Here is a 15,246-nt window from a genome sequence, read left to right as displayed (position 1 = left end):
CTCTTCTGTATACATAATAAATAAATAAATCTTTAAAAAAAAAAAAAAGATCTGGGGGGCTGTACATACAGACAGTGACGAGGCAGTCACGTGTTTGGGTTTACAACCAATGAGAAGGCAGAATGACTATGAAAGGACATACACACAGGGAAATAGCTCTCTTTCGGGAAGCTAAGACCACCCCAGGAGGAAGGGTGAGATTTTAGCTCTGATCTCTTGGCTTTCTCTTTTACATTGGTTCTGTGTTTCTTATTTAATAAGACGGTTGGTTACATCTACAAGACAGCATAGGTGTCCGTCCTCTTCCCTCTTAAGACAGGGGTCACTTGCCATTTGCTGCTGCATAGGCCAGCCTGGCTGGCCCCTGAGCCTCTGGAAACTGCTGTTTTTGTCCTTCATCTTGCCAAGGAGCACAGGACTACAGATGTGCACTACCATACATCCTGCTTTATGTGGGTCCTGAGGATCAGCTCTCAGGACCCTGCTCACTTAGTCATCTCCTCAGCCCTGCATGTTTTCTTTTTAAACATAGTCTATTCATAGAGTCCAGAGGCTGGCCTTGAACTCCTGATCCTCCTGTCCCTATCCCCCAAGTGCTGGGATCCCAGGCATGTACCGCACACCCAGCTTCATTACTTTCTGAAAAGCCAGCTTTGCAATAGTCATGTTAGTAACATCTCCTCTCTCACCTGTTACCGCATCCCTGAGTTCACTGTCAAAGGGTTTTAATTATTTTTCTACTCTCACATTTCTACGATTGCAATAAACTCTGAATGTAAAGTAAATAAATTCATGGGAACACAAGTGGCAGCCTCCCTGCAGAATTATGGACTATTATGTGGCTTTTCCCACTTAGCAATACATCATGAGCATCCCTCCCCATCAGTAAATACGTATGTGCACTGTGATTTTAGGGGACGGGTCCTCGGTACCCCAGGTACTAGTGTCTTGCCTCAGCCTTCTAAGTGCTTCCCCAAACTTGGCTGCATTGTGATCGCCCCACACTGGTCACAAGTAGTCTCATATAGGAATACAGTGTGATTTATAGCTAAACAATCTGCTAGTGCTCTTTAGTCTTTATTTGGGGGTGGGTTAAGACAGGGTCTCATGTATCCTAGATTGGTTTCCAACTCATTAGATAGCTGGAAATGACCTTGAACTTCTGATCTTCCTGCCTCCTCCATCCCCTGAGTGAGGACTACGGCTTGTGTCACCACACCCATTTCATGCAGTGCTGGCACCCAGTGCACAGCCTCCTGCATGCTAGATAAGCACTCTACCAACTAAGCTGCATCCTCATCATTTTTAACTCTCATCCCACTTACTACAGTGCCATGAGCTGCATGTGGAAGTCAGAGGAAACTTGCAGGCACTGGTTCTCTCCAGCCACCGGGCGGGTTAGTGGGGGTTGAATGAAGGTCATTAATCTTGGTGGCAAGCACCTTTACCTGCTGAGCCATCCTATCAGCCCTTTGTACATTGTTTTTTCCTTTTCTCTTTTTAAAAATGGGATCCTTGCTTTTTTACCTTTTTTTTTTTTTTTCAATTTGGGGAGAGCTACAGCTCTTTTTTAAAAGTTTATGTAATTTATGAGTACTTTGTCTGCATATATGCCTACACACCAGGAGAGCGCATTGGATCCCATCAAAGATGGTTGTGAGCCACCGTATGGTTGCTGGGAATTGTACCCAGGACCTTTGGAAGAGCAGCCAGTGCTCTTGACTACAGAGCCATCACTCCAGTCCCAAATGTTTTTCTATCATAAACAATACCTTAATGTTCCCTCCAGCACTCTACTAAAAAAATACCCATTTTCCTACAATGTGGCATAAAAGACTGGCATTCTTTCTGGCGTTTGCCAGTTGGACAGGTGAAGACTGGTATAACTGCTGTTTCACTGGGTGCCCCACGGACAGCCGAGTTGGGAGGGGTGTTGGTCTTGCTGCTGAAAGACTTTACCATTTCCAGTTCCTCTCGAAGTGCACATATGGCTCTTTCCCGACTGGACACCAACTCCTCCAAGTACTGGTACCGCAGCTTTTTCCTGGCCCGGCATTCTCTTGCACTCTGTCGGCTCCGCTCAAGTTTTGCTTTCAAGTCAATCTTGGCTGGCTTCCGCCCTCGTTTACCAGGCTTTTTCACCTTGCCTCCAACCACCTTCAGCAAGAGAGAGGAGACATCAGCTTTTCCTCTTAGTTTTCTTTATAAAAAAGCAACTATGTACATGCCGTATACATAATAAATAAATAAATCTTTTTTTTAAAAAAAAAAGCAACTATGGTTGCCTACTAGCAAGAGAATGTTTACAAACAATAAGGAAGTGAAGCCTACAGAACCAAGGAAGCATGATCCTGTCTCACAGCCTTTCTGGGGCCCTGCTTTTTTCATACTTTTGATATCAGGAATGTGAGGTAAGGTTCATCAATAATAATCAAGTTTAAATAGTTTAACAATCAATCCTATGAGCCATATGAAGATGGATATTTTAGAATTTTTTAATGCTTTTAAATTGTGTGTGGTCGTGGCCGGGCGGTGGTGGCGCACGCCTTTAATCCCAGCACTCGGGAGGCAGAGGCGGGCGGATCTCTGTGAGTTCGAGGCCAGCCTGGACTACCAAGTGAGTCCCAGGAAAGGCGCAAAGCTACACAGAGAAACCCTGTCTCGAAAAACCAAAAAAAAAAAAAAAAAAAAAAAAAAATTGTGTGTGGTCGGATGGTGCCTGTGAGAGCGGTTACCTGTAGAGACCAGAAGAGGGTGTCGGGTCCTGCAGAAGGAGTCCTGTGCACTCTGACACAAATGCTGGGCTCTGGACTCACTTCCTGTGCCAGGAGAGCAGAACCTGCTCTTAACCAGTGAGTCATCTCAGTCATGTTTATTGCCTTGAGAAAACTAAATAAGTAAAAACTTCAAAATCTGGGGCTGGAGAGATGGCTCAGAGGTTAAGAGCATTGGCTGCTCTTGCGGAGGACTCAGGTTCAATTCCCAGCATGCACATGGTGGCTCACAACCATCTGTAACTCCAGTTCCAGGGGATCCGACATCCTTTTCTGGCCTCCTCTATTACCAAGTATGCATGTGGTACACAGACATACATGCAGGTAAAACACTTATACACATAATGAAATAAAACTTTTAATTTAAAAAATAAAAAAATTAAGTTTATCACATGTCTTTTAAAGTTTTCTGTGTATGGGTGTTTTGCCTGCATAGTTTGTATAGCACATGTATGCCTGGTGTCTGCTGAGGTCAGAAAAGGGTACTGGATCCCTTGGGGCTGGAGTTAGACAGTTGTGTGCTGCCATATGGGCACTAGGATTCAAACCCGGGTCATCTGTAGGAACAAGTGTTTTAACCATGGAGCCATTTCTCCAGCCCCAGTTTACCATGATTTTAATGTAAGAAAGTGAACAAACAAGAACTTCTTTGCTGGGTCTGACGACGAATAGGTTTTATCTCATGTATATTTCAAGATTTTTTTTTTTTTTTTTAGGATGGCTGCTGAGAGTTTGTTGTTTGTTTGGTGCAAGGCCCAGCTCTGGGGTCAGGAAGGTTCAGTTCTGTGAGAGAAGGGGATCTCCCCAGCTCCTGCCTAGTTTACAGGTGGGGTGGGTGAGTGGGGCTCTGGCCCAGCACCACCGAAGCTCTGGGTTGGCTGGTGGTTCTGCCAGGTCAGGATGGGGCCCTGCTGTTGGCCTGACCAGAAAACTGGCTGCTTTTTCATGGTTTAAGGAGCCAGGCCGCAGGTGATCCCGATTCTGGAGGCTCGGGGGTGGGGAGTGTGGGGGTGGGGTGGGGGTGGAGGGAGGATTCTGCTGAGTGCTCAGGAAACTCCAATACTGTGGCCATGAATGGGAGATGGGCTGCTGTGGGATGTTAATGTATGTCCTGTGGGAGCCCTTCTTGGGTTCCTTGTGGCGTTACCCAGCAGGTTTGCATAGAGGATGATTAGGACCATGGGCCTGAGTGCAGGTGTCTGAGATGGTCTGCACTTGGCTGTACTGGGGGGATGGTCTGTATGTCAAGTTGCTCTGATTGGTCAATAAATAAAACCTGATTGGTCGTGGCTAGGCAGGAAGTATAGGCGGGACTAACAGAGGAGAAAAAAAAGAACAGGAAGGCAGAAGGAGACGCTGCCAGCCACTGCCAGGACAAGCAGCATGTGAAGATGCTGGTAAGCCACGAGCCACGAGCCACGTGGCAAGGTATAGATTTGTAGAAATGCGTTACTTTAAGATATAAGAATAGTTAACAAGAAGCCTGCCACGGCCATACAGTTTGTAAGCAATATAAGTCTCTGTGTTTGCTTGGTTGGGTCTGAGCGGCTGTGGGACTGGCGGGTGACAGAGATTTGTCCTGACTGTGGGCAAGGCAGGAAAACTCTAGCTACAATGGGCTTCCCGAAAAAGCTGGTCTACTAGTGGTCCAGGTCGGCCTTGGTGAGATTCCAGTGGATGGGCATGGTGTCTCCAGAGTACTAAGTACTTCAGCAGGAGCTGCTGCTGGATGAGGAGCCCAGGTGTCGCAGATACTGGTCATGGGTAACCAGGGGCAAGCTACTGGAAGGGCTGGCTGCCAGGCTTCAGAGCCTGTACACTGTGGATCTCTCTGTGGTGGTCACGGCGGCAAGGCCTGGGGCCCTAGACTGCAGAACCCATTTGCAGGGATAACCCACTGGAGGCTGCTACTGGACGACCTGCACACACGTACTTACTCACTTTTTATTGTTAAGATTTTTAAATTAGATAAAATATATAATGCCTACATTAAATCGCATATAGATATAAGTTAATATGTATCCTAAGTGACTTAGCTATAAGTTCCCTCTTTAAATTTATTGAACCCATAGGGAGAATCAGGAAGACCCTGAATTTTTTTTTAAAGCTTTATTTTAAGAATATGAGTGCTCACTTTGGCAGCACATATACTTTAAAAAAAAAAGGAACGATACGGAGAAGATTAGCACGGCCCCTGTGCAAGGATGACACGCAAATTCGTGAAGAATTCCATATTAAAAAAGAAAGAAAGAAAGGAAGGAAGGAAGGAAGGAAGGAAGGAAGGAAGGAAGAAAGGAAGAAAGGAAGAAAGGAAGAAAGGAAGAAAGGAAGAAAGGAAGAAAGGAAGAAAGGAAGAAAGAAAGAAAGAAAGAAAGAAAGAAAGAAAGAAAGAAAGAAAGAAAGAAAGAGAAAGAAAGAAAGAAAAAGAAAGAAAGAAAAGAATGAGTGTTCTATCTGCATGTACAACTTTATGTCAGCAGAGGGCATAAGATCCCACTATAGATGGTTGTGAGCCACCATGTGGGTGCTGGGAATTGAACTCAGAACCTCTGGGAGAGCAGCCAGTGCTCTTAACTGCTGAGTCACCTCTCCAGACCAACCCTAAAATTTTCAGGAAATGCTCCCTCCTGCCTTTAGAAGCCAGTAATCATTGTCCCAGACTGTCTCAGGTTTCAACCTGCTCCCAGACGCACACTCCGGATCTGCATTTACTTACTGCTTAGGCACAATTATTAGGAGACAAAGACATTTAAACTTCCTCACAGTTTGGTTCTGAAGCCAATCACACTCCAGCAATGCCACTCTGCGCCTTTCTTGGGGAAGTCCTGTTTGGACGCAGTTTTTACAGGCCTCACAACGCAGAGCTCTTGAATTCTCCACAATTTGACTGCTCATCTCTTTATCTGACGAGACTGAAGGATGCCCCCTTTCCCCTGAAAACCACCCTCACACAAAGAGTGGAATTGGAGCTCAGTCACAGTGGAGGCTCAGAGGTAGAGTCCAACCTTGTATAAAGCCCTGGGTTCAATCCTCATCTCCACCCATACAATCACGCTCAAGAATGTACATTTATACCCTCACTATACTGAGTGCTTTTAAGGCAGTTCTAAAAGAGAAGGTATAAAATGAAACACCAGCAGTTAATCACTACAATAAATGTAAAACCTGCAAGGCAATAAAACTAAAGGGCAATATTCATTTGTTTATCTGAGACCACTAATAGTATCACATACAAACAATGCCAAGCCCACTATAAAAAGCAGACCACCAAATATAATGGTTAAAAATGTAAAAACCTAAGGCCAGTGTTGTGGCACACACCTTTAATCTCAGTATACTCTAGGAGGAGGTAGGCAGACCTCCGTGAACTTCAGGCCAGTCAGGGCTACACAATGACCTTGACTCAAAACCAACCAACCAACCAAAACAAAACAGAAACAAAAAACCCAGACCGATTTATTTATCTACTTATTGGTTCTGGAGCTCCAACCCAGAGCCTTAGCCCTAAAAACCAAAACTAACACCCTCCATACTTCAAAAACAAATAGGCCATTTTTTACCTTTATCAAATTCCACTTCTATGCCTCTAGAATCTTACAGGCTAGCTTTGAAAGAGACAGGCTAGTTCATAGCTGTGGGGAAGACAGTGTCATTTCCACTACCATATTAGAAGCTGGCAGTGGACTGGAGTGATAGTTCAGTGGTTCTAGGATCAGGGTTCAAATCCCAACACAAACATGGAGGCTTATAACTATCTGTAACTCTAGTCCCTGGGGATCCAGTGCCCTCTTCTGGTTGATGCGGGTACTACATGCACTTGATATACATAACATACATGCATGCAAAACACAAATATAAAAAAAAAATTTTAAAGCTAGTTACTTTCATACTTTTCTCTGGTTAAGTTTTAACTTGTCAAAAATTGGTTCTTTGAAAGCTTTTCTGGTCTGTACCATCATGTTTATATTCCAGTATAACCAGAAAGCTTTCCAGGGCCAAATATTAGTAGTTGCAGAATGGCCTCAGTGACCTCAGCATTATGTAATCTTATATGATGTTTATATTTTATAAACTATACAAGTTAAAAACAATATTTTGAAACAATCCTGCATTGAATTTGTGATTGCTACAGTTTTCAGAAAGCAATATAAAGGGCCAGGTTTGACAAAGCACAGAGGTACAGAACTTGCCCAACATGTACATGCAATATATATAATGCCAGGCATGGTAGAACATGCTGTATTCAGGAGGCTGAGGCAGGAGGGCTGCTCTGAGTTCATGATCAACCTCAGCTACAGAATGTGACCCTGTTTCTAAAGATAGACACAGACAGATGCAGACACAGACAGGTAGACAGACAGACAGACAGACAGACAGACAGACAGACACACACACACACACACACACACACGGAGAGGAGGAACAGAACATATGTCTATAATCTCAGCACTTAGGTAACTAAGCAAGAAACTCAGGAATTTGAAGGCAGCCTGCGCCTCCTTCATAGTGAGACTTTATCCCCATAAGAATGAATGAGATGGCAGAAAATAAAGGTGCTCTTTGCATAAACTTGATGACCTGAGTTCAATTCCTGGATCCCATGGTGGGACAGAAAGAGAAAATCAACTCCTAAAAAGTTGATTTCTGACCTCCATATGCATGCCATGTCACGTGTGCGCTCTTGATCTCTCTTTTCTCATATATACCACAATAATAATTCTTTTTTGTTTGTTTTTTGTTGTTGTTGTTGTTGTTTTTGAGACAGGGTTTCTCTGTGTGGGTTTGCACCTTTTCTGGAACTCACTCTGTAGCCCAGGCTGGCCGCAAACTCACAGAGACCAGCCTGCCTCTGCCTCCTGGGTGCTGGGATTAAAGGCATGCACCACCACCACCACCACCACCACCACCACCACCACCACCACCACCACCCAGCCACAATAATAATTCTTTTAAAAAAAGGCATTCTCTGTTATGTAACAGTACAGGTGAGTCAGCAATCATACAGTGCTGTATCACTCCTTCGCATACTGCTGCTCTAGTGAACTCATGGATGGCTGCTGTTGAAAACAGCCATCTCTGCCAGCAAGAGAACAGAGTATGCAACAGAGTTCTGAGTTAAACCTAGCACAAATCATAATTATCTATTTAGCTTTCATAGTAAAATATGCAGTTACTGTATTCCATTTATTCTTTGTATTATGGGTATTTTGCTTGCATGTATATCTGTGCAGCACTTTTGTACCTGATGCCTGTGAAGACTAGAAGAAGGTGTTGGGTCACTTTGGAATTGGAGTTAGAAGCAGTTGTGAGTGCTGAGAATCAAACCTGAGTCCTCTGGAAGGGCAGCCAATGCACTTAACTGCAGAGCCATTGCTCCAACCCCAGGTATTCCTTTCTTAAAGCTGAAAGGCACAGTAAATTAACTGGGAGGTTCTGTACTTTATGTTATCAATACAATTGGATTTAATGGTATATAACCACTACTTCTCTAGCTTCACTGCTTCTGCAAGGGGCCACAGTGTCTGCTTTCTGTAGCAGCCACAGTCTGGTATTTAAGTACACCAGCATTCTAGAGAGTTGTTAATATCAGAGGATTGTTGTAAATAACCTCAAATACTGTAAGATATCACAGCAGTTTGTAGAACCAAAGCTTTATATAAATATGTTAGAACATCAGTTGCTTTAACACCTGAACTCTATGCATTTCATAAGCCACTTAAGTATCAATGGGGGGTGGTTTCCATGGTTAAAAGCATGCACAGCTTTTGCACAGAACTTGAGTATGGTTCCTAGTACCCACTTCAGGCATCTCACAGCTACCAGTAACTACAGCTCCAAGGAGATCCCAAGTCTCTGGCTTCTGTGGGCACCTGTACACACATTGCACACCCTCACACATGCACAAAATTTCAAAAATAATATTTTAAAAAGTACTGACTTTGTTTCTTTCTCTTTCTAGCTAGTTAGGATGACTATATAGACCAGACTAGCCTCACATCTGAAGTGATCCTCTTGCCTTTGCTTCCTGAGTGCTGGGACTTACAGACTTGAATCTGTGAACTATCTGCTTATAACATCTTCTCTTTTAGCTGAGTGTGGTGGTGCACGCCTTTAACCCAGAACTAGGGAGGCAGAGGCAGGCGGATGTCTTGAGTTCAAGGTCAGTCTGGTCTACAGAGTGAGTTCCAGGACAGTCAGGGTTAGGGCTACACAGAGAAACCCTGTCTCAGGAAACAAAACAAAACAATTTTTTTTCTCTTTTAAGTCAAGCTAAAATAAAAATGTCATGACTTAGAAACTAAATACCTGGAACAATATCATAATTCTGAGTACACAGTAATAAATGTTTAGTGTGATAAAAATATTTCTCAATAATCAGAGAAGACTGGGAAATTAGAAAACTATTTTGAGAAAACAGACTATATTTCTGTCTCTGAATGAAAATGAGAAACAGAATACCAAATCTTATGGGATGTAACTAAAGTGCTGCTCAGAGGACATTCCCCATCAACATTAAAAAGAAAGTTTTAAAATCAATAACCCAACTTTCCATCTTTAGAAGCTAGAGAAAGAGCAGAAAATCAGAGCCCAAGGGAAGACAGACGGTAATAAATACACACAGGGGAGCCCTTCGCAAGGCAGCAAAGCAGGCTCAAGACAGAGTGTGTGGTGGACCTCTAACAAGCAGTCTGAATTAGTTCTAAAAAATCCAGAGGAAAGCCAGGTTTAGGTGACTGCTGGTAAATTATACCAACATTTAAATAATGAACATTTAGGCTGGGCATAGTGGCCCATGTCTATAAGCACTTAGGAGGTAGAGTTTGAAGGCTGTTGTGGGCTACACGAGACCCTGTCTCAAAACACAAAACCAAAGAATTAACACTAACCCTTCACAAACTCTCTCAAGTAATCTAAGAGGAAAGAACATTTCCCAATTCCTAGAAGGAGCCAGGGGTGGTAATCCTAGGATGCAGGAAGCTGAGGCAGGAAGATCACATGTTCAAGGCCAAGCTGGGTTATACAGTAAGACTGTCTCTAAACAGGGGCAAGGGGCTGAGAATGTAGTTCAGCTGATGGAGTACTTATCTAGCATAAAGCCTGGGTTCAACTCCCAGCACCACAAAAACTGAACATTCTAACACATGCCTGTAACCCCAGCATGTGGGAGGTATAGGCAGGAGGATTAGAAATTCAATATCATCCTTATCTACATATTGAGTATTAGGTCAGCCTGGGCTACATGAGACTCAATCTCACAAAAAAGTGAGGGGGAGCCAGGAAGATAACTCACAGGTTAAGGGGTGCTTGCTGCATAATCATTAGTATCAAAGTTCAGATCCTGGCACCCATGTATCAAGCAAGGCATTTAGTATAGGCCAATAAACCCCTGTTCTAAGGAAAGCAGAAAGAGGAAAATCACTGGTGCTTGCCAGCTTCTAACCTGGCTGAAAAAATACAAATCTCAGGTTCAGAGAGAACCCTAACCCTGAGTCAGAGAGAGACCCTGTCTCAAAGGAATAGATGGAGAGTGATAGAAGAGGATATTAACATGTGCAGCTGCATACACATACACATGCACACTGATACAAACACTAATAACTAAGTCACAAACAACAAAACAGAAAACAAACAAAGCCCATAAGACTGAATTCAGTAACATAAAGAGGACTCTACTCCTTGACCAAGAGGGACTTATCCTAGGAATAAAGACAAGTTTAACATCTGGAGATATTTTACAAAACACTATATCAACAGGGAGGGAGGGAGGTAGAGAGAGAGAAAGAGAGTGTCAGTCAGTCCAATGTCAATAGTATCCTAGGCTACATGAGACAATGTCAAATAAACGACAACCCCCCCCAAATTCCTACATAGATAGTCAAGTTTTTTTCAAGATTCAATTTTCATTCTAATTATACTTATTCACTTCCTTTATATAAAGTACAAATACAGCCTTATCCAAAGTGATGAAAAGTTACACAACTTTTTATAGTAAAGACTATACAATAAGAGCATACACACAAAGTACCTCTGCAGACAGATGTCTCAACTGCTGCCTTAGAAGCTTTCTCAGTCGAGGGATCCTTCCTCCCCAATTCTGTGGTTAGAGAAGTGATGAAACTGAGCTGAGCAGACCCTAAGTGACGGGAGCTTCAGCAGCCCTGCTTAAACACCAGCTCCTGTGATGCTGGTGACTGGGAAAGCAAGACCTGGCACAAAGGGCACCTAAGCCTACAGGAGCAGCATCTCCTCTTCATCCAAGGTGTCATCTGCACTGCATGGAAGGCAGTGGTAGCCTTCTCCTGTAGGGCTGAATAGCCACGGGGGTGGCAGAGACCAAGGAGGCAAACAGCAGCAGCAGTGATCCCCTGGCCATTAGTCTGTCCTCCACCTGTGTGTTTCCACATCTCTTCAGCTTCACCTGGATTCTCAAATTCTACATATGTGTAGCCTTTGGAAAGATGAAGATGCAGCCTTTTTTAAAAATTTATTTTATGTGCATTGGTGTGAAGGTGTCAGATCCTCTAGAATAGAAGTTACAGATAGTTGTGAGCTGCCATGTGGATGCTGGGAATTGAACCTGGGTCCTCTGGAAGAGCAGCCAGTGCTCTTAACTGCTGAGCCATCTCTCAGGCCCTGGATGCATCCTTTCTATAGGTACACCAATCATTTTGATTTTCCCACAGGTGGAATACATCTTCATGGTGTGAACCTTGGTCATATTCCTCTTGAGTCTCCCAGTGTACACTCTGGTGGGTTTAGGAAGGGCTCTGCCTTGTCCTCTTTCAGCTGATTTGGACTCAGGGCAGGAGTGCCCGTCTCATGCAGGCACTAAGGAGCCAGACAGAGTGGCTGTGGGTCATCCTGGAGCTTCCTGAATCCCTGCTCAGGCCCAAGCTGCAGCTGGACGCTGAGCTGCACAGGGACCTGGTGCTGTTGTTTGCACCTGAAGCGCTGTGCCTCTTCAGTCTTATCCCTGCCAGTCCTTCTTGCTTGATGCCTTTAGCCCCTCCAGCTTTAGGGGCGTCATGGGAGCAGTCCTTGGATTTGGTAAGAGCCCTAGTGCTGGGCTTTTTATTTCCTTTGACTCCTTGAAAGCTCTTCTTCTTCATTCCTGATAAATCCATTATCTTCTTTTGAAGTGTTCACCGCAGCCATACAGCCTCACTTATCTGAACTCCCACGTCTAACTCAAGTCTCAGAAGAAATCCCTAATTGATTGCAATTAGGCCAAAGAACAGCATCCTCCAGCAGCTGCCGCCTCCTCACACTCCTCTCAGAACTGGTGAGCAACTCAAGAAAACTTTTTTTTAAGTCTGAAGCCTTTACATGATAAAACTATAGAGCAAACACAGGGAGAACTTTCTCAGTCTGATAAAGATCATCTACAAAACACCCACAGCATCATAGTTGTTGAGGAAAGACTGAATGCTTTCTGCCAAAGATCAGAAGCGAGACAAGGATCGTGTCTTCTCTCACCACTCTTAGTCAACAGGAAAGAAAAAGAAACAGAAGGCAATTCAGATAGAGAATGAAAAAGCCAAATTGTCTGTCTTTAGATAACATGATCTTGTATGTTGAAAATCCAAAAGAATCCACACAAAAACTACCGGAGCAAATAAATGAGTACAGCAAGGTTGTGGGACACAAGATCTACATACAAAGAACCATTGTGTTTCTAGTCTATTCACTATCAAGGAAAATCTGAAAATGAAAATAAGAAAGCAATTCTGGGGCTGAAGATAGAGCACAGTGGTTGTGAGCACTGTGGCTCCTGCAGAGGACCCAGGTTTGATTCCTAAAACCTACATGGCGGCTCATAACATGTGAGCCACTCTACTTCCAGGGGATACAACCTCCTCTTCTGGTCTCCTCAGGCACTGCATGCACATGGTGTACAGACACACATGCAGGCAAACACCCAAACACATAAAATAAATAAATCTAAAAAATAGGCAAACAAGCAATTTGATGTGCAACCAACTCTATTACTGCCATACCCACTGCTCTCTGCAGGGTGCTAAAGCTGCAGCCTGTTTCTTTTTCATTTTTTTATACAGTCCAGGTCCTTCATATCTTTTTGTATATTAGGCCATGAATTCATATGGGATGGGCTCCAGCAGCTCAGGCTCCTTCCCGTTAGTCCTCACAAAGTGTGCTTCTCTGAGTGGAGCAGGCTGACACTTCAGCTGAACCCAGGTGCCCTTCTCTTTGGCTTTCTTTTTCTTCTGGTCGTTTTCCTTCACCCACTTCAGGAAGCTACCTCAGCTCTTAAAAATGCTTGATGTGCTCAATCTGCACATTAATTCTCTTGGCAAAAATCTTGCTTGTTTACATCTTAGCTTGCTTGTTTACAGTGATGCCCATGGCATGCTGGGTAACGTCGTAGACTCTTCTTGTTTTGCCTTGTTTACACTCATGGGGCCTTCCCCTTTGAACAGTGCCCATTCCCTTGATGTCTATAATATTACCCTTCTTGTAGATTCACATGTACATGGCCAAGGGAACAATTCCACATTTCCTAAAAGGTCTAGTGAACATATAGTGAGTGCCCGTCCTCTATCCCTTTGTGTTTGTCATTTTGGCCAGTTCCTGGAAGATGGCAGCTGTGCCCAAAAGGAAAGTGTTTCTTTTTATTCACATTTATTTATCTATTTATTTATGTGTGGATGTGCACGTGCCATAGCATGTATGTGAAGGTGAGAAGACAACCTGTAGGAGCTGCTTCTTTCTTTCCACCAGGAGGATTCTGGAAATTGGTCTTAGTCAACTATATCAATGAAAAACAATTAGGAATCTAGAACAAATACTCACATTCATGGTCAACTAATTTTCAGAAAGTACAGGTGGGTGTAGTTCACCAGTTTAGCACACTCACATGTTTTGAAAGTAAAAGGCCCTGGGTTTAATCTCTAGCTCCCTAACCCCCAAAATACCAAAATAATTTATTATCATTATTAATTGTTGTTTTGAGACAAAGATTCTCATTATGTGATGCTTGCTGGTCTGGAACTTGATATGGAGACCAGGCTAGCCTCAAACTCAAAGATCCACCTACTTCTGCCTCCTGAGTGCTGGGACTAAACACATGCACCACCATACCCAGCTGACAACAAAATAGAGAAAGAACAGTCATTACTAATAGAATTCTAGGACAGCTGGGTAGCCACATGAGAAAGAATTGTGTTGTGCTTCTAACCCATCTTGCTGGCCCTTCCAGTTAATGTTTGTATGCACGCATACAGATACAGACACACCCCCAAACAAGCAATGTAATAAAATTTAACTACAAACAAAGGCATAATAATCATAACTAAAATCATCAAACTCTTTGTGACTTTTCACTGGGCAATACTTTTTTAGCTGTGATACTGCAAACATAAAGCAGCCCAAACCGTTGTTACTCGCTGAACTTCATCAAAGTTAAAAAGTTGGTGCTTTAAAGACATTATCAAGGTAAGAAGACAATGCACAGTAGAGTAGAAAACATTCTATGTCATATCTAAGGTAAAGGACTTGTACCCAGCACACTAAAGAACTCTCCAAAGTCAATAACGAAAAGACAACCCAATTAAAAGGGTGGTAACGGCATTCATAGCCTCATGGGATAGGACAGGACATTGGTTAACACCAATGAGCTAATGCTGACCTGCTGTCAGCAACTGGAGTCCATACTTGAGTTCATGCTTCTGTGCATGTCTGCTCTGACAAAAGCACACCACCTGACAACGCAGTGTCACACACTCCTCCCCTTAATGTCCTCTGTGCCCCACCTACTCCTCTCTCTGAAGCTCCGGGACCACTGATCTCTTCTCTCCACAGTTCTGCTGCCTTTTCCACACTGTTACACAGAAGTACCAGCATGCAGCCTTTTCAAATTGACTTCTCTTGTTTAGTAATTCACATTTAAGGCTCCTGGAGTCTTAAACAACTCCATGGAACCTTCCATAGCTTCATATGTTTCTCTTCATTACTGAATAGCACTGCACTGTATGGATGCGTTAGTTTGTTCATAAGATGAAATATAACAGAATTAGTAGCAACTGCCATGTAACACTGTGAACATACTAAAAAGGAATTTGTATGTGAAGTGAATTATGATACGTGAATTATCTTTCAATGAAGCTGTGATTAAAACAACAGCAACAACATAGGGGCAGACAACGTGGTTTGGCCGGTCAGGGGCCTGAGTTCAATCCTTGGATCCCACATGCAGGAAGGATAGAACTTCCCTCAGGTTTTCCTTTGACATCTGTTAGAGTACAGTGGCATGTGCACACCCCTTCTACACTGAGGCAGACACGTTTAAAGGAAAATGAAGAGTAGGAGTGAAGAATCAGGACGGCGCATGGAAGCTGGTACAGTGCACATGTGTGCTCTCATCCCAGCACTCAGGTGGAGGCAGGAGGAGCAGGAGTTTAAGGTCACCCTCAGCTACACAGGGAAGGGGGAAAAAAGGCACTTGGACTAAGAA

General features: G+C 43.5%; 1 protein-coding gene and 2 pseudogenes across 2 annotated transcripts in view; 1 reads left to right on the top strand and 2 right to left on the bottom strand.

Moving 5' to 3' along the window:
* The window catches only part of Crebl2 (cAMP responsive element binding protein like 2), a 32,716-nt gene that overhangs the window by 10,736 nt on the left and 6,734 nt on the right, over positions 1 to 15,246 (bottom strand). The window contains exon 2 of the mRNA XM_006976538.4: positions 1,960 to 2,157. Coding sequence (XP_006976600.1) covers positions 1,960 to 2,157 — 198 coding nt within the window. The remainder of the gene's footprint in view (positions 1 to 1,959; positions 2,158 to 15,246) is intronic.
* Positions 2,030 to 13,352, bottom strand: LOC102928205 (large ribosomal subunit protein eL21 pseudogene; annotated as a pseudogene). The gene is made up of 2 exons (XR_013050203.1): positions 10,801 to 13,352; positions 2,030 to 2,157 (listed from the first exon to the last, which is right to left on the bottom strand). The product of XR_013050203.1 is annotated as a large ribosomal subunit protein eL21 pseudogene (transcript).
* Positions 4,901 to 5,013, top strand: LOC121828386 (U6 spliceosomal RNA; annotated as a pseudogene).

The sequence above is a fragment of the Peromyscus maniculatus genome, chromosome 3 (genome assembly GCF_049852395.1).
Source record: "Peromyscus maniculatus bairdii isolate BWxNUB_F1_BW_parent chromosome 3, HU_Pman_BW_mat_3.1, whole genome shotgun sequence".
NCBI classification, from domain to species: domain Eukaryota; kingdom Metazoa; phylum Chordata; class Mammalia; order Rodentia; family Cricetidae; genus Peromyscus; species Peromyscus maniculatus.
Note: the sequence above shows the minus strand (reverse complement) of the source record. Positions and strands in the feature narration are given on the sequence as shown.